This window comes from Cyprinodon variegatus, unplaced genomic scaffold (genome assembly GCF_000732505.1).
Source record: "Cyprinodon variegatus isolate N-32 unplaced genomic scaffold, C_variegatus-1.0 Scaffold418, whole genome shotgun sequence".
Classification (NCBI taxonomy): domain Eukaryota; kingdom Metazoa; phylum Chordata; class Actinopteri; order Cyprinodontiformes; family Cyprinodontidae; genus Cyprinodon; species Cyprinodon variegatus.
The window spans coordinates 202,475-221,629 of record NW_015150871.1 but is presented as its reverse complement, the minus strand read 5'-3'; the positions used below and the strand labels follow the sequence as shown (position 1 = coordinate 221,629).

The window sequence follows — 19,155 nt, the reverse complement described above, 5'->3', positions numbered from 1 at the left end:
AGATTTTTATCTTAAATGCAAAATGTTTACACTTGTTTTTTTTTTTTTTTTGGAGTGTCTATACTCCAGTTAGAAATTTATCAATTACTGAATTAGTTGAAGATTAGTTCACTATTTGATTAATTGTTTCAACCCCAGTTCAATGTTTATCATAAAAAGATCAATAAAGACAATAAAACAATAAAAATAAATTAAATGTTTTAATTTAATTTTTTAATATTAGGAGGCTTTAACTGGCTATGAATTAGGCATAACCCTGAAAATGATGCATTTTAAGCAATTTAATAAAAAGAAATTATACATCCTAGCAAAGTTAAACAGTGGTCTTGTTCTTCCAGAAAAAAAACACAGCAGGTATTTCTGTTTAAAATATAATATTGTGAAATATAACTGACTTGAGTAACTTTAACCCTTTGACTTCAGAAACAGTTTCCAGTTTAAGAACGCTACCGTTGAACTGTGTGGCTCTCTGCCATTGCCTTCCTCCTCTCAGTCTGTGAGAGCAGTCATTGCATGCTGAACACCCGCCCACATTCATGCCCCTCAGACAGTCTGCACCACATGTGGCTCCATCTATGCTCACGTCCGTCTTTTCAGTAAAATCAGAAAAGATTCCTATCCCAACCACAGATAGTATGTTTATTAATGCAAGCTATTGAAACGTGCTGCTTTAGATTACAAGTAATGCAACATAAAAAGGAAAAGCTAAAGCAGTTACTACATCGGTCGTAATTACCGAAATGCTAATACTTTTTTATCATATTCTAAGATATGTTGGGTATTTATGATTACATTTACTTTTATATAATGGGGAAAAATAGGTTTAAAATAAAAGCTCTGAATTCAACATGTTTCACTGATTATTTTTTTAAACGTACAACAGAAGAGAGATTGAAAATACTTTGGCTCACCGTCCAATTTTCATAACTATGAAGAGAAATCTGAAGGTAAATATATTATTATAGAAATTAAGCAATTATAAGCATGTTACATTGGCCTTTTTCCTATTTATTTTCACATTTTTGTGATTTCATCCACAGTTTCCCAAGCATCGACAGTTCTCTTTATATGCAGTTAAGTATTTCCAAGTAAACCCAGAGTGACTTCAGCAGCTGCAACTGATAATGGAAACAGAAAGCTGGAAAGAGAGAGAGGAGGGAAGTACCTTATTCCCCACTGTTATGTAATTTTATCATTCTCATTGTTTTCTGACTCATTTTACTGGGTTTGTTTCTCAACTCCCTCCTGCAACATGAATTATTTTCAGTGAACTCTCCTCTGGGCACGAGCAGTACAGGGATAGGCAAACACACTTGTGCAATGTTTGGTGTTGCATTATAAACTAAAGTTTTGTTATTTGCGTCATGCATGTGGTGTGTGTTTCTTCTCAGGGCTTTTGCTTGTAAGTTTATGTGTGTGTTCTTTTTGCTTTGGCTTACCAAGACACCAGGTGTCGACCATCGAAAGAACCCTGGAAAATAAGAAGAAAATTCATTATAATTTCTTTTTAAATCTCATGACAGTTTTCTGAAGTTCAGACAGAGGAGGCACCTAATTATAAGTTGAAGTCTCTTCGTTTGATCTATGGCTCAAAAAGAGCAGAGTTCTATTTAATTTTAAGCAGACCTGACATCAGTCCTCGCTGCACAGAGGTGTTTGTCCATCAAACTGCTTCATCTTTAACTGCTCAGAGACTGAAATCACCACAGTATGTTGTTTCTAGTATAATAGAAAAATCTGCCGAGAGCAGAGCATTTGCATAAAAAGGAGCCAACCGCGCTGTGACATTTACACGTCAATCAACGAGAAGACGGCTGCTTAAATTAAGAATTTTTATGGAAAAACTTTCTATATTACAACCATCTGACTTCCAATTGGTTGAAATTTAGATTTGTAGTGGCATGCAAAAGTATTTGCACCACTTATTCATGCATTTTCACTCCTATTCAGCATTTTTTGTTGATGGTCGCCTTTAGTTAGCACTACATGCACCATACTGACACGTGAAAGACAGCGTAAAGAACCAAACGTAAAGCTGCTGGGGAAGTGTTCATGTTTTCATAAATAAATAAATAAAAATAAAATAAAAGGATCAGGAAAAAAAAAATTTTATGGAAACTGAAGGGGCATCCGCCCAGAGGCGGAACCTTTTAATAAGGGAGGCCAGGCAATAACCAGCGTAGACTGAGGGGTGGCCGATAGTGGATCAGTGCCAGAACCTCATGGTCAATCTACACTGTTCCAACAGGAAAATTAACGAGCAAAACATCCATATTTTCTAAATAAAGAAAAACGATCCTTCCCTACAGCCTTTCTAAACAAATAGACGCATATATTTAAACATCCGTGCTTTCTAGATAAACGGTATAGTGGATAAAATTGTTTCAGGTTTGAATTATGGGGCGAACATATTTTCCATTGTCATTACTTACATTCTTTTATAAATAATCATTCTGCATAAAATTGATATCTAAAAGTACTAATATATAGATAAATTGATTATTTATTAAGCTTTTATTAAAATAGTTATCTATGATTTCACTGAAGACTCCTAGATGACTTGCAGAAACACATATTTTTTTCTTTACCCCATAAGACAAAATCTAGTTCTGAAAAGAGCATGAATTTTGTATTTATCATCTTTAATGTTAGTATATTGATGTGCAAATCCACATTAACCACACTGTTTTTGTTGTCAAGTAATTGCTTTTAATATTTAAATATTCAATTTGAGAGTACTACTTCTGCCATCATCTGTATTAGAGGGGGAAAAAATGGTAGGGGTGGCCAATGATTGGCTAAGGGTGGCCTTGGCCACCCCTGGCCCCCCATCTAGCTTCGCCCCTGCATCCGCCATCACTCTTAAAAAGTTAAGGCTTTTTATGTTATTTTAGGCAAGCTACATGAGCAGACAGCCCGTCTAATTAACCAGCTGCTGTTCTTATGTTTACATTTAGCTATAGTAAAAAAATAATTTCTGTATCGATTGTTTTCATTAACTACAAGTGAGAAACTGTAATAATTAACAAAAACAAAAGCCTTGACATTTTTATTCTATTTTATTAAGCTTTAATGCACGGATAAAAATAAGTGCATATACATGTCAACACAAAATAGATTCTATAAATGATATAAAAACATTCTAAAATAAATACCAAGTATGCATAAAAAGGTACAATTATTATTGATTTTTATGTTAGTATTTCTACCTTAGTCGTTTATGACAACTGAACAGAAATAGTATATTTATTTTAACTTAAGATTTCTTATAGTATTTTATGCACAGTTCAAAAAGTAACTTCATTTTACTAAAATGGTAAATAGTTGTTTTATGAAATAAAATAATAAAAAATGTGCAATGTGTTTTTAAAAATATGTACCAAAAGGTAAAAAGATTATCTATTTTAACGGCCTTATGTTTTCCTCGTTTTCTACCTTTTAAATTTCATTACTGCAAAATGTAGGAAAAGACTAAAGCAGAGGGTTTTGGATACTAATTTTAATTAGGTCATTAAACCTATTGAATTATATAATTAGAAATAAAAAGTACCACATATACGACCCTCGAAATATCAGTGTTGCAGGCCTTCTGCGGTTCAGTTGGTACCTTACGAGAGAGATTTTGTACAGATAACGCAAATAACCTGTCATGCATTCCCTCCCTCCTGCTTCATGCTGGTGAGTTTGGTCCATATATTTCTTATCAGAGCTGCAGTGGGAGGCAGACCTACTTCTTTGTGTTCTCCTCCAAGTGATTCACATGGTTGGAGGCTCTGCTCTCGGACCTCTAAAACAAAAACATCACCATAATGGGAGGGATAAAAGTGCTCTGCTAATGTTTGACAAAACCAAAAGGTACAGCATGCTGACAAGGACAGCCAGAAAAAGATCCCCCCACAAACACAACACTGACTGGCATTTCTAGAATAGAAGGCAATTCACAGTAGTTTATATGCATAAAAGCTTTCTTACTTTTTATACACAAACACACAAATAAAAGCAGCCTGGTCCCTTACCAGTTTATCCCAGTCGGCCTGAATGCATGAGGTTCTGTATCTTGCGTTTGGATCGGCATTCAGATATTTTGTCCTCTCTGTGTTCCACTGCAGCTCTGACCAGAAACCCTGGAGCCGTCCAGCCTGGACGGCAGTATATGGAAATAAACAAGATCCGAACAGCAAGGACAAAATAGAGTGAGGAAAACTGCTAATTAAGTGCAATAATGATAATGATGAAAAGGATTTTACTTAGCCACCCTTTAAATGTCTCGGATTTAGAATCAGAGTGTGTAGAATATGGAGAAAGGTTAGGGACATAAGATACTTGAGTGGAATGTGAACGTTTTACTATAGCCTGAATATTTCATAACTGAAATGCAAAAAAAAAGATCATATTACTTTAATTAAATCCCAAAACAACTGTTTCAACTGCCTCTGAAACAATGGATTACTTGTTACAGGTATTATGTTAACTGTGACATTCATATTGCCTTAAAGCGCAGGGAATATGAATGTCACAGATAGCTTCTCATTTAATGAAGCTCAGTCAGCTGCCTAAGAACGATGCTAATTAGCCTTTAGTTTTCACACCACTGATGTTTGTGTTTTTGGTGACTAAAAATGTATCCTAACAGCCTTATATGCTTTTATTGTAAGCCAAAGAAATTGCTAGAACCTTACTGGCCAGCAATGGGCAGAAACAAGTGGGGGAGGGGCATTTCTCTCTTAATTTTCGCTCCATACAACTGAATAAAACTCATCCCTTCATCTAAAGATTATAATTTATTTAGATGTCTGGCATGTGAAGATAATTTCTTTAAACTAAGGGAAACGGTTTGATAGGAAAATATTACAAGATTAACAGTTTAAAACTTCCAACTAAAAAAAATATAATTTATAAATAACATTTTTTTAGATGCATAAAAAAGTTTTTAATACCTTTCCGTTAAAATCAGCCTCAATATGCAGCTCAGTGGTACAAAAGACACCAGGAAGCTCCAATAAGCACGCTGGGACTTCCTGAAACAAAAACATAAAACACACTAAATGTTGAGAACAAGGATAATTAGAGGTCATAATTATATATATATATTTTTTTTTATATGATTTAAAGATTTCCCTTTAGCTTAACCCGAAACGTTGGCCTATTTACCAGACAGGGCAGACCGATGACGTCAGGGAAATCTGGGCTTGGAGCCAGAACTCCCATATACAAATCCACTGTTTGCACATCTATATGCTGGTATCTGTGTTTTCTGGCTTCACAGTGTGTGTATATACCTTTTTTTCAAATATTGATGAAAAGGGCAGGACCTTATCAAGGCCAAGAGACTTCTCATATCCCATTCTGGACAAAGATGCTGCATGAGGGGAAACACAAATGAATATCCAACTACAGCACCAAAACAAGCTATCAATAACAAACTTTGAGTTATATGTATATCTGCATTTATAAATACTTAACCACGAATGCAATCAAGGTACAATAAGATAAATAAATTATCCTTCTGTCTAAATTCTAGCATATAACTTAAAGATATTTAAAGGCCAATAAATACCAATTTATATTAAATGTTATTATATAACTTGGGTGTTTTTTTTTTTTTGTTTTTTTTTTTTTTGTTTTGTTTTTTTAAGTTGACTAACATTTTAAGTGTTTTGCTTTCTGTAATAACCCTGACATCTATTCTCTGTTTCAAGTACACTGTCTCCAAGGTCTCCGAAAAAATCTATTTTCTAACTGCCCAGATTTGTATGGGTGATTTGGCACAAGTTAGTAAGGAGAAATTTGAGAGATAAACAAACTTGATGAAAGAATTTAGCTTTGTGTAGACCAGATGTAAGCATTCAAGTGGCTACAAACTGAACAAGGTGGAGAGAAAAAAAAGGAGTGCAGTAAGACTTTAAAAGGGAGAATGAGGGGTTTAAACAGACCTAAAATGAACTCTTGGATCTGATTGAAGGAATCAAAGGAGTTCATGTTGTCACACAGCCATTCGATAATCTGTAATGAAAGATTCACAATAGAGTTGACTGAACAGGGAGGAAGTCTAACATATGTCTTGTTTTTTAAATTACTGTAACTTTTAGTGGTTATTTTGTTCATTTGGGATAAGGAGAAGCTAAGCTAGCTTATGTCAAAAACAATAGTCAGTTTAATACTTTAGGAAATGATTATCTACAGGTTGCGTATTTTAACATTTTTGTCTCCTTTACTATGATGGAGTATTAGGGCCAGGCTAGAGATTTATTTTTTTTAATTCAAGAATAAAGTCATAATATTATGAGAATAAAGTCATAAAATTATGAGAATAAGGTTGTAACATTACGAGAATAAAGTCATAACATTACGAGAATAAAGTCATAAAATTACAAGAATAAAGTCGCAACATTGCGAGAATAAAGTCGCAACATTGCGAGAATAAAGTCGCAACATTGCGAGAATAAAGTCGCAACATTGCGAGAAAAAAGTCGCAACATTACGAGAAAAAGTTACAACATTGCGAGAATAAAGTCGCAACATTACGAGAATAAAGTCGCAACATTACAAGAATAAAGTCGCAACATAACGAGAATAAAGTCGTAACATTACGAGAAAAAAGTCATAAAATCACAAGAATAAAGTTGCAAGATTATGAGATGAAAAGTGGTAATACTGCAATGATAAAGTTGAAACATTACGAGAATAAAGTCATAACATTATGAGAATAACGTCATGAAATTACAAGAATAAAGTCGCAACATTACTAGAGAATAAAGTTTATTCTCATAATATTGCAACTTTATTCTCATAATGTTACGGCTTTATTCTCGTATTTAAAAGACAAAATCTCTAGCCTGACCCCAATACTCCATATCTTCACTGAATTTATAGAAAATGTATCCTCAGCATGACCATTCTTGAGGGTTGCTGCAGAGATTTTAAATTGGAAACCACACTCCACACTTTTTGTTATTAGTACCAAAAACTTTCATCTGAATTTGTTGAGTTTTCTCACAAAAAATCAGAAATTCTAACAACCTTCATGATAAACCATGTAAACCTCCATACCATGCTGCATCTGAGCTCTGTGCTTTAAAGAAATATATTTCTGCTATGTGTCCATTTGAATTAGCATCTTTTGAACGAAGCAGAAATATGAACAGGCAATTACTTTTATTAAAGGCAGCTGTCCCCGCTGATAAGGACAACAACACAAGCTGTGTGGAGTGTGATAATTTTTTTTGCAAGGTGAACTAATGAAGCTGTTGAGTCATTTAACCTTTGAATACATAATTCATTTCATCTGCAAGGGCAGCTGGGATATCGCATTTTCGATGGAATACTAATAAAGTCTTAGTCATACTCGGCATGGTGTCCAAACCAAATATCAAGCCGTTTATTTCTGTCTTTGACTCCCACTTGTCTTCTCCTCTCACTGGTTTAATCACAACATCATGTAATGTTTATGTTTCTGCTGCCTTTTTTTCTACCAACTCAAGGTTGACACCTACAGCTTGTATACAGAAGTGCAGAAAATAGGAGATTTTAATGGGATCTATGAATTACTCCCATGGAATCAATTTTCCTTGAGGAGAGGTGTCTGAAAGTGACTGTATATGCATTCTTCCTCCTTATTTCCACCCTCCCTCTTTGCCTCAAGGAGAGCGCATTGATCTTGTGTTGCCCAAAACCCAGCAGCAATCAATGGCTTTGTTTCTCTTGATTTTATTTTCCACAGATATTATTGAAATGCATTGCCAAATGCAAGAGTGAGCTCTGTGACTATGGATTTTGGAGGTCAATATATTTGTCCACACACTCTGTTATACTGTCTGCATCTGCACCTTTATTTCCAGCTTCGGGTCATCTCCCATGAAAACAAGGAGGCAGTGGAGGGCAGCCAGGCGATGAGGGTCGGTCCAGCTGCGGGGACACCTTGGGCAAAGGTGAAAAACAAGAAAATTGCATTTAGAACATAAGTGGATGCAGATAAAGAGGCTAAAAGCTGACATAATACCACTATTAGTTTAATATGCAACACAAGACACAGGTATATATAGAGACGGACATAAATCCTTTTTACAAACAATAATCTAAGTAATGCTTTGGTGGAAAGTCCTAAACAAACAATTTCCTCAAGAATTTGAAGATGTAGAAATAGAGCCAATATCATCAATATCATGAAAGATGGTGGCGGCAGCATCCTGGTGTGGATGTGCCTCAGGGAGAGGGAAGCAAGTCAGGGTTATCTACAGATGAATCTAGAGCTAAATACATACTGGAAAGTCTGTTGCAGGCATCAAAAGTTTTTTAAACTAGACAGAGGTGCACCTTCTTTTTTTATGGTCTAGTCAAAGTTCAGACCTTTAAATAACTAAAAAAAATTTAAGTTTTCAGAAACTCTTAAGCTAATCTGACTCATTTAGAGCTACTTTCTGATCTTTTCAAATTTCATAGTTATGATGTTATGCAGAATGTGTAAGGATGTAGGGGGTGTGATTACGTTTTAAGGTTTTCCACATGCATGTTTGGTAAAACAGAAATCCAAATGAAATGCTGTCTCACAGGTACACAGAGGAAAGAAACCCAGATACATCTTTATTGAGTCGGATTGTTCTTTCCAAGCTGTCGGCTTCCAAACACTGATTATATTTCACATTCTGGGAGTGTGTATGTACAAAAAGAACTTTTGCCAAAAAGAAAATAACCCTCTGTTTCCACCTGACTGCTTCTTTTCTTGCAATGCTCCTCCGAAACTATGCTCTCATATTTCTTGTCTGCTTATTTTTAGGATATTTAAGTGACAATTCCTGTATTTCTAGACAAATGTTTTGCATGCAACTCACCCAGGACGTGTGTCTGATCTCAGTATCTGCAGCAGGTAAGCAGGGCTAAGCTCAGCTGTGTGAATTGACCCACTTGCCAGCTCCAAAAGATGAACGCTTGTTTCATTTTCTTTGTGCATCACTGTGAGAGCATCTGACTGATATGGAAGGCCTAAGTTATCATCCTGACCTTAAGAGGGTTGGAACAGACAAAGAAACATACTTATAAATCAATTTTTATGTGCAGCCACCACTAAGCTTTGATTTGAGTTACCAGTTAGAAAAAGAGAATGACAGAGCATCTCATGCTGCCTGGTGTTGATGCAGTGGAGGAAATAACCCTGCAGATACACCAGGATGTAGTAACCTGCATGTAAAAGAAACAAAGTCAAATTTTTGGTGCATTTTTGGAATTTTTTTGTTTGTTTGTTTGTTTGGTTTTTTTTGCAAAAGCAGCATTTATTAAAACCCAGAGTTGTTTTTTTTCTGCAAATAAATCGAAATATCCTGCACAACCATTTCATACTCTCTTTCCTTTTACAAAAACAAATCTAATGTGTTATTGTTGGGATTTTAGTTGATTCTCCAATTATGTATTCGCAAATAATACATCTCGTTTAATGCTGGTGAAGATTCTCAGTCATTCCAAAAAAAAAGTTTAAAAAAAACACTGGACTTTTATTTCTAAGTCTGAGGACATTTTACATCCCATCCAGGAAGCTTTCTGAATTCAAAATGTCTAGAGTACTATCCGGCTTTATAGAACAGCCCAAAAAAAGCCTTGTTATGGCTTAGAAAACATGCAAATTGAACCAAAATGGGTCCACCCCTTTGTAATGGGGAGATGTTAAGGTCGTTCTTGGCATGTAAATAACCCAAACTGGCCCATGCCTCTGTAATGGGGAATCATTAGGGTTGGAAGGGGAGAACTCAGGTTTCAGCTCTCAGAAACCTATAATGCAGCGTTAGAGTTGATTCCTTCTCACTGTCATCTCAATCTGCATCACCATGAAGGTGGTCAAACATCGCTCCTGTGAGTCACGCCAACAACGACCCTAACGACTTCCCATTACAAAGGAGAGAAAACCTGCAAATTGAACCGAAACAGGTCCAAAGACATAACAAGGCTTTTGTTGGGCTACTCTATAAAAGCCTGGAGCTTAATGCGACTCCAGACTTTTTGAATTGAGAAAGCTTCCTGAATTGGAAGAAAAACATTTTTCAAACTTGGAAAACAAAGTCCAGTGGTTTGTTTTCAACTTTTTTTTTATACGTTTTGTTATCTTTTCCTTCCCTTTTACAGTAAAGTTTACATCTTAAAAGTATCCTGGTGTTCGTTTATGCTATATTGTGTGTGCAGAGACCTATGGGGATGAAGAGCGGATGGAGCTGGTGTGAAATCTGTGACGGTTTGTCGTTTCCAGGAGACACTCTGAACCTCTTGCTGCAACCTAAGGAAGTGAAGTGTGAGGAACCAAATATTTTTCCATGCTGAGGATGAAATAAGTCCAGGAAAGAGGTAAAACAGTGCTCACCTTTGTGAACTAAAACCACTGTGTAGGTCAGTTCCTGTTTTTCTTTTAGTGGCTGACTGTAGCAAACACACATGCTTCCTAAAAGGGTCAAACCAGAACACAAATCAGTTAGATTATAACAAATCTACTGGAATTTCTAATCTACTTCCAAACAATTTATTTATCTCACTTTTGTAAAATAAAAGAGCAAGAAGGAGAATATGAAGCTTCAAATAAATGCATGCATCACATAACGGTTTAACAAGATGTTGTTTGGTTTTGTTTCCATAGAAACCTTCTTTTTATTTAACAAAAACTCCCGAATTACAGTTGTAGATGTTTTGTAGGTTTGTGTTTGCAAAATGAAATAAATGTTTAAAAATAAAATATTTCTTCACAATTCAGGTCACAGTGATGAGGCAAAGAGCACAATGTTGAAAACAGTTACAAAAATAAAAAATAATTGAAAAATGTTGGTATATCCAGATTTTATTGTCTATATGTTCCTTTCATTTTTCCACCCACCCCTATATGTAATTTCTTCCTATCTATCCTTCAACTTTCTGGGTTTTGAAATTATAGATTTAAAGCCTTTACACCTCATTAAGTACATCTGTATCACTAGCTTATAAATAAAGTAAATATAATTCAGATGAACAAAGAATCCCACACTACAGTGGATTCTGTAAAGTACTGATTTTTTTTTTGCCCCTGACAACTTCTAAAGATGCTTTCTTCTGTTTTCTTTAAGGCATAGATCTAAAAAAATAAAAAATAAAAAAAGACGGCGCAAGTGGGGAGACCATGACTGAGCCTTTGTTGTTGACGAAAAAAACATAAACCAAAAAAATACAGAACCAAAAAGATAACAGAAAAAAAAAACAATTTCCTGATTTAAAGTGTCCTATTGTAAATTTATGAATTTGTCACCTAAGAACATATATTCCCACTTATTAATATTTCTAGTGGAATTTTGCAGTATAATAATTAATCAACTTCCACATAGAATAACAGATCAAGGTGTTTTCCTACTTTCCATTGCATTTATTTATCATAACAGAATTTTGAAATAAGATCTTCCTCTTTTTTCCAAATGTTTCATCAAAATGATTTTTGTGATTGAGAAAATGCAGTGTCTGGAAAAATGATGTATATCCATTTAAACCATTAACATTTTTTTCATGCTGTAAAAACAAAGTTCAAATCTGTTAGGGTTTTAAACGATAAATTAACACAAATTAGTGTTGAAGGAAAAGGATTCATGTCTTTTTTCATATCTACAATAAAAAGGAAAAGAGTTGCACTTGTATAAAACCCAGTAATCGATTCGTTATGGAAATGCCTCGTACAATAGCCACAGTTGTCATGATCTTGGCGCTGATGACTCATTTCATTCACCTACCTAGTTCCACCCAGTTCTCATTACCGTTCATCTGATCCACCTGCTTCAGCCTCTATTTAACCAGCCTTCAAACCAGTCATCAGTGCCAGAATATTTGAGCCTTTGGTGAGAGTTCTCTAGTGTACCCGTGTTTACTGATTTCCTTATCCTGACCGTTCTGCCTCTGGACCTCTAACCTTGCCTGTTCCTGTTCTGATCTGTTTGCCTGACCTGTCTTCAGACTCCTGCAGGATTTCTGCATGTCTGTCAAATGAAACTGGAACTGATTCCTGACACCGCCCTGGATTTCCCTTTGGTACCTCTTTGCACCTCTAAACTCCTGGGTCTGGCTACTGAGCACCTCTGCGACACCGGCCAAAACTCCACCCTCTGGATTATCCTGCATTTCTTGGTCTGCTCCGTTCTGATCTCTTGCCTGTCATCCAACCTCCCAGAGACCAGCGCCTGGGACTCTCTGGAAGGCGCTGGTCGTGTCTCGTTGTCAGCCGACCAGCTGGAACCAACCTCTTCCTATGGGCTCGGACTAAGCTATAAGACCAGGTTAGTGACTCGCACGTCCATAATCCTCCTCTGCCAGATGGACATGGTCACTAATTGTTGTCTCCTCCTGCAGAGGTCCCTGCATTTAGACACCAAAGCTGTTCACTGCAGTTCCGCCTTCAATAAACCCGTTTTGTTAAGTCTAACTATCTTTCTGCCTCGAATACTGGTCCTATTGTTCTGAGCCTGACAAAATGGGCTAAATCTGTTAGATTTACACATCCAGTGACTGAAATTGTTATAAAAGTGTTTAGGGCAAATAGCTCAAGCTGATTCGGACTGGCTGGATAGCACGTCTGTAAACCTCAGTATAAAAGAAAAGCCTCACCTACAGATTAATCCTGCCATTGTGGGCTTGTTTCCCTGGAGTATGTTTGCAATTGTACAAGTTTGAAAAACCATGAGTCCTTTTCCTTCCACCTTATAATCATGCAGTTTTTACTACAATTTAGCATTTTCTTAGTTTACATATAAAGATATTTGTGGTTGTAATGCGACAAATTGTCACTGCAACAATAATACAAAAAATAGAAACAAAAATATTACACCTGCTTTTTTTTCCCCCCAAACAATAAATATATGTGAAAACAAAGGACGTAAATATGTTACCGATTTGGTTTGTGAAGACCTGCATCCTAACAAGCTCCTGCTCAGGTTTTTCCACATGATAGTGGTCAAACCCCAGACTTACAAATCTGTTGGACACAAACACACACAGCCCACACTCAAGGTCAGGATCAATGCAGAATACAGATTGGTTTTGCAAGGCAAAAGCAATGCCTTACTTACCTTACTGTGCAAAAAGCATTAGCAGGCAACTCTAAAACAAGCTCCAACTGTTTAGACGCATAAGAAAATTAGTTAATGCTAATGCACAGTGGTGAAAATCACAAAAGGTTTCAAACGTTATATTATTACCTACCACAGTATCACAGCTATGGCTTGGGTGGAACTGAATGCATCTCAGCAGGAACTTGTCCTGCGAATAATATATTTATGTAGCTTGTTTTATTTACAGCTTTTTAATCAGGAGGAAAAGGACTAAGGAGCAGGTATTTGTTATGCACCACCTTGCGAGTGAGATAGTAAAGCCTTTGTGTGTGTCCGTCCCACTGGACCCAACAGAAATCCTCTACAATCTTTTCCGCCGCTCTGGACAAGCGCTCGGGATTTGAGATCACCTGGTACACATACATTTGTATTCAGCCTTGCAGATGCACCAAATTTATAATGCGAAATCTCCTCTAGAGGATAACACACTCATAATATTATGGCTCATGTTGAAACAGTATTCTTTGCTCACAGCTTTGGTAAATGCATTACAATGATTTTTCCTAATTATCCATTGAACGTGTGCTTTCTTAGGCTTGAGAAATGTCCACACAATTTATCAGACAGGGCAACCTGAATGCAAATTACTTCTGTTTTACAAAAGAAGTTGGAAGAATTGTATAACTTACCACTCTGTAGCCTTCATGTTTGCTTAGAAGTACATGGTATAGATCCACATCTGAAACGTCAATAATTCAATGTTTCAATATGTTTTTTCTTTTCTTTTTTTAGATTTTCTGTCTGTTTTCATCATGTATTCTGCAGCGGATTTTTTTAAATATACACTTCAAAGAGAGGAAAAAGCTAAAACTGACATCCGTCTTCAGCGAACAGAAGCAGATGGCTCTCCAGCCCCGATTTCCAATCAGTTTCTTGATGGAGGAACTACAACAAACATAATGCAAATTAAAGAAAGCCAACATACCATGCATAGAACTTTTCATTAATAAGCCCCTTACAACATATAATTAACTTCTACTGATATTGCCTTAGAAAAAAAGTTATTTTTGTAAAACGAGGAAAACACTGCTGTTTTTCTGACTTTTCTCTTATATTCTATATACCCAATTTGATGGGTTTACACAATTAATATCAGTTAAATAATTCAAATAGATTGCTAAAGCAATTAATTGGATTAATTTTGATGAATCAATTATTTAAATAATCGTCAAATATTTCAGTAAGTGATTAATCGTTGATTGGAATGTACAGAATCTGACACATCATTAGCTAAAAGAGCAACCTAATCAGGGTAGAAAGGATGGCAAAATTGTAAAACATGTATAAACACTTTGCATTTAGGATAAAAACCTTTTTTAGTGTGAGAATCTATCCAAAACTTCTTAAATGGCATGAAGTATCAGGTTCACCAGGTTTTAATTCTGTATTAATTCTTCTTTAAGTCGCCCTTTGCTATCTGATTATTAATCGATTAAGCAAACAAATAATTGACAGATTAATTAATCAATTGGCGAAATAATATTTAGTAACAGTCCTACATAAATCCTTATGCTTCTAACCAATCCCTGATTTCCTTTTCTTGAAAATACCTGCAGGAACTCTACAATTTGATTTTTAGCTTTAACTGAGATCAAATCCATATTTAAAAAGAGAAATCAGGCAACATGTTTAAACCATACCTGTACTTTAACTCTGCAGTCCACTGCTTTGAGCACTTTGGTGTTGTTTATGGGATGGATCTCAATCAGCAGAGTCAGACACTTTGATACTAGACAGATAGGCAATGCGAAGAAATGTTCATTAAAATAAAAAATAAAAACTCCTGTTATCTCTAAAAAGGTTTTAAATCACTTAAAGGGCAGGAATTTTAAAAAGCAGCATGGTTGATGTTACTTGGTTTGAGTCGCTCCTGTCCCCTGGTGTTCTGTGCCAAGCTGACAGCTGAAAGTATAAAAGAAAAGGCCAAAGTAATGCTGCAGGAAAAAAAAAAATCTGTATTCATTAACTATGCTTTGCCATGCCTGCACAGAATATATAAGCTTCTTCCCTGGTTTTATTTAACACATTTCCTCTATTATAAAAGCATAAAGTCTTACACCTGAGTGGCTCTCCAGATACACACCCTTACATTTGATGTGAGGGTGACAATCAGGTTTACAGAATGACTTTTCCTGCTGTTAGATCTGCATTCGTGCATGACAGAAGCTCACCTAATAATGTCTCCTCCTTGTTCAAAGAGCAGCTGCTGACACACACCTGTTTGTCGAAAGTATAGAGGAGCTGACGGGGCAAAATACACAGGATTCAGTGTGTAGGTCTGCAGCTACTAGATGCAGCACTAATGCAGAACTCTGTATAAACAAACTGGGCACCTTGTTTTGTTTAGTGTTGGGGTCATATTTCCCAATCCTGGTGGTGCCTGTTGCTCCCTTTTAAGAACAGAACAGAATACTATGTTAGGGTCATCAAGCATGTGTGGTTAAAGGGATACTGCAGCTTCTTATACATCTAATAAAACTATACATCTAGTAAAACCTCAAGTTAATCATTTCTCTTTCTAAAGAATTAAGGAGCTAAACACCAGGAGCTGCTAATAAAATGTTAACTGATCAGTAATTAAAAGCAAACTACTAGGTGTTTGATAGTACAAAATCAGAGCTTACTAAGGACAAAAAACTACTGAATATGGTGGCAGAGGAATGATTATTTGGGCTTAATCAACAGCAACTGTAGGAGGAGTTTTCATTGCAATTTTTGGGTCAACCGGGAACTCATCTCTTTACAAAACAAGGGGTCAAGATGATTATGGAACACACAAGGTTTAAAAGAACAGCCCATAGAAACTTTCTTTAGCAGCAAGCTAGTCTGCCTTACTAACTTGAGCTAAATAGAAAGAAGAAAATTTCAATTTTACTTTTGGTAAATTAATGTTGAACTTATTTCCTTTCTCTTCAAGCGCCATAAAAGGGGACTTCAGTTTAAGTAGCACCCACTTCCTGTATTAATATGCTCTGGTGTTATGGTTCTCCCCTTTTGGACTTCTTTTTGAGTTTTCAGTTACTTAAGTCATTCTGTTTTGTTGGTCAGTGGTTTCTTTTCCATTTTGTGTTATATTTAAGCTGGGTTGTATTTCTTGAGTTACTCTCTGTTACCCCGTTTTGCCATTCTCCTTTCCCCTAGCTCCCTTCCAGTTACTTCTTTCCAAACCTGCTCCCAATTAGCTCATTAGTCTATTCCTTGTTCTATCCCCCATATAAACACCTCCACTGCAGTTCCTCACTGCTGGTTTCTTGTTACCTGGCTCCCTATGTGTGTTTTCCCCTGACGTCTCCTGTTCTTTCATTTCCTGTATTTTATTCTTGGAGTTTGTTTCTGTTCCCTTTTTTGATTTCATTAAACCTGCAAGAACTCAATCCTGCCTCCCTCATGTCTGCATTTGGGTCCTCAACCAACTTCCACCCAACTTTGACATCTGGTTAATGTTCCTAATCTGCTAAAAGTGCATGGCTCTATTTTTCCATTTGGATATAACCAGAATGCAATAAAAGACATTACTGTCATGTAATAAAATCTGTTATTTAATCAAATTAAATGCCTAAAAAGTGAAGTACACTCGGACTAGCGAAAGAAAATCCCAAACTCAGGCACTCAGAAGACATGACAGTCCTCAACCTCTAAGAGCTGCACATTCTTTAGGGGGTCTATCATTAAATATTCATACTGTGAAGCAAAAGAGCAGACTAGTTTCCAATTCTAGATACGATCCCAAAAATACCCAAAAGTGTCAAGCTGATTTATAGCAGAATAAAGAGAAAGTTTCCCTTTTTTTCATTTGATAGCACACACACACAGTAATGGTGTGCTATGAGCGATTCCATATAGGATGAAGCAGCCTTTAAAATGTGATCATATTAAGATACTTCTAGTGAAAGAGCAACATAAATAATACTGCATTTTTATATCAGTATTCTGATCAATAAAAATGTTTAATTATAAAGTGCTTTGCTCACAAAGAGGACAAGAATTATCACATGTATCATGTTGTGTAAATCCTTAAAACTAAGCATGCATGAAACAGCTTTAAACCTAGAAGGAAAAAGTATATAGAATGAAATTAGCTTAAAGTGAATCTCCTGCAGAATGTAAAAACAATCAGATATAGAGCTTACCTTCCAAGAATAAAGCATACTCCCATCTCGTTCAGTGTTAAGGATTCGAGGGTCCACATCCTCTGAGTATTCTGGTGGTACAGTATTATTACCATTAAGCCATGCAAAGAATTCATACCCCCTATAACTGTTCTACTTATATTCTCAACAAGATTTACGTTTGGCTTTTGACTGGGCACTCCTAAAACAATAATACTTTATTTAAATAAAATGGCTAGATGTTATTCATCTGATGGATTCTGCATTGCTTTTAATAAGTTTTCTCTGAAGAATTGGCTGCATTTATTTCCATCTAACTTCCTATCAACTCTAACCTGATCTATTGTCCCTATTGATTAATCTTCTTCCTAGAGCATGATGCTGCCACCACCATGTTTTACCATTTAAGCTTTTTTTCTCTAGACTGTTTTCTAACAGATAATTTTTTTAAAAGGTGGACTTTAAAAAGGGGATGACTATAAATACATGTTACACTATTCATTTTAATAAAATGATTCAGAAGAATCTAAGATGATTTCTCTCATTTCAAAATTGTTTACTACTTTCCATAGTATAAAAACCCTCTTAAAATACATTGAAATAAATAGCAAAGAGAAGCCTCCATAGAATCAGAGTCAAAATCGTGTACATCGTGTACAATTTATTACTCAGTAATATCAAAATAAGTTTAAAAAAAGAGACAAAGAAAAAAGTTAATATTTAAAAGATCTGTGATTTGAAGTGCATTATTTTAAAACCATCTAGGCAATTTATATAATGCACCATGACAGAGCTCTACATATACCTATTTTTAACAAAACAAACAAACTGGTGAAAAGTGTATGCTTACAATGGTTTATTACTATTATTTGCAGCTATAACAATTATTATAACGTTTCCGCTTTGTAAAAGGGCAAACAGCTCCACCTGCTGTTCATTATGCGCATTATCAAGATGGCTATATAACAAATCACAGCTGCTCTGATTTCTTTGTAGCTGATAAAAACTTTTTAAAGATAGTTGAGTAATAATTGTTGATTGTATATTTAAGCTTAGACATATAAGTTCAATTATTATTTTTGCCAAATATCTCTGCAAACACCTGAACGCCTCACCTTTCACCCTGCAGACTGAAGCCTCTTTCCTGAGGAGATCAAACACCACATCTTTCTGCAGGTCAAACTGTTGCTTCAGCTTTAACATGCCTCATCCAGTCCGCTGTATTGTTTGTTTGTTTGTTTTCTCCAAATCCGCTCGCAGAAAACAGATTCCTTCTTAAACTCAGGCAGCTTACGTCTGGTTTCCGCTTACATCATGTGACCCAGAGGGTTTTTAAGAAAAGGCTAAACTACAGACTGCACGGATAAGCTTAGATCATACTTCCTCTGGACTTGTCAAACTTATTTTTAATAACATGCGGAAACAGCAGGCTGTTTCTGAGTTAACCACACCCTCTCCTGGGATCACACAGACCTGCTGCCATTGGTGCGATGGAATGTCTCACTGCAACGCTGCAGCATTCCGCAGGAGAGTTCACAACTTTAGAGTAGCATTTCGTTCTAAAAAAAAAAAAAGACTATATAATAAATAAAATACTAGTTTAACAGATACACAAATATAATAAACAAGTATAATTTTGAAAACCTTTAATCTATTTTGGCAAAAGGGTAAAACTGTTGATTTTGAGGAACATATACTTTAGATGAATGGTATGATCTAATCAGTGATTAACAGGTCTACAAATTTAAACAGCGACTAATTAAAACCGGGAGCGGTTGTTCCTATAATTGGTGTTTTTTTTTTTTTTTTTTTTTTTTTTTTTTTTTTTTTTTTTTTTTGTTTGTTTGTTTTTTTACTTGAATTGTTTAGTTCTTATTTTATATATTTATTGGACTATTTGACATTGTAATGCCTGTTGAAGGACTGGGTGTTTTTGTATTATTTTTACTATT

The 19,155-nt window shown here is 35.6% G+C and overlaps 1 protein-coding gene across 1 annotated transcript in view; it reads right to left on the bottom strand.

The window, feature by feature from the left end:
• gsap (gamma-secretase activating protein) overlaps positions 1-18,601 on the bottom strand; it is a 48,765-nt gene extending 30,164 nt beyond the window's left edge. The window contains exons 1-23 of the mRNA XM_015388262.1: positions 18,319-18,601; positions 17,225-17,295; positions 15,428-15,484; positions 15,266-15,335; positions 14,949-14,996; positions 14,735-14,823; positions 13,910-13,979; positions 13,724-13,773; positions 13,334-13,444; positions 13,186-13,242; positions 13,053-13,099; positions 12,873-12,958; positions 10,343-10,420; positions 10,172-10,258; positions 9,082-9,174; positions 8,829-8,997; positions 7,827-7,917; positions 5,934-6,003; positions 5,280-5,359; positions 4,938-5,018; positions 4,017-4,139; positions 3,732-3,787; positions 1,440-1,471 (exon numbers count right to left, since the gene is read on the bottom strand). Coding sequence (XP_015243748.1) covers positions 1,440-1,471; positions 3,732-3,787; positions 4,017-4,139; positions 4,938-5,018; positions 5,280-5,359; positions 5,934-6,003; positions 7,827-7,917; positions 8,829-8,997; positions 9,082-9,174; positions 10,172-10,258; positions 10,343-10,420; positions 12,873-12,958; positions 13,053-13,099; positions 13,186-13,242; positions 13,334-13,444; positions 13,724-13,773; positions 13,910-13,979; positions 14,735-14,823; positions 14,949-14,996; positions 15,266-15,335; positions 15,428-15,484; positions 17,225-17,295; positions 18,319-18,406 — 1,804 coding nt within the window. The 5' untranslated portion in view covers positions 18,407-18,601. The remainder of the gene's footprint in view (positions 1-1,439; positions 1,472-3,731; positions 3,788-4,016; positions 4,140-4,937; positions 5,019-5,279; positions 5,360-5,933; positions 6,004-7,826; positions 7,918-8,828; positions 8,998-9,081; positions 9,175-10,171; positions 10,259-10,342; positions 10,421-12,872; positions 12,959-13,052; positions 13,100-13,185; positions 13,243-13,333; positions 13,445-13,723; positions 13,774-13,909; positions 13,980-14,734; positions 14,824-14,948; positions 14,997-15,265; positions 15,336-15,427; positions 15,485-17,224; positions 17,296-18,318) is intronic.
• Positions 18,602-19,155: the final 554 nt, after the last annotated feature.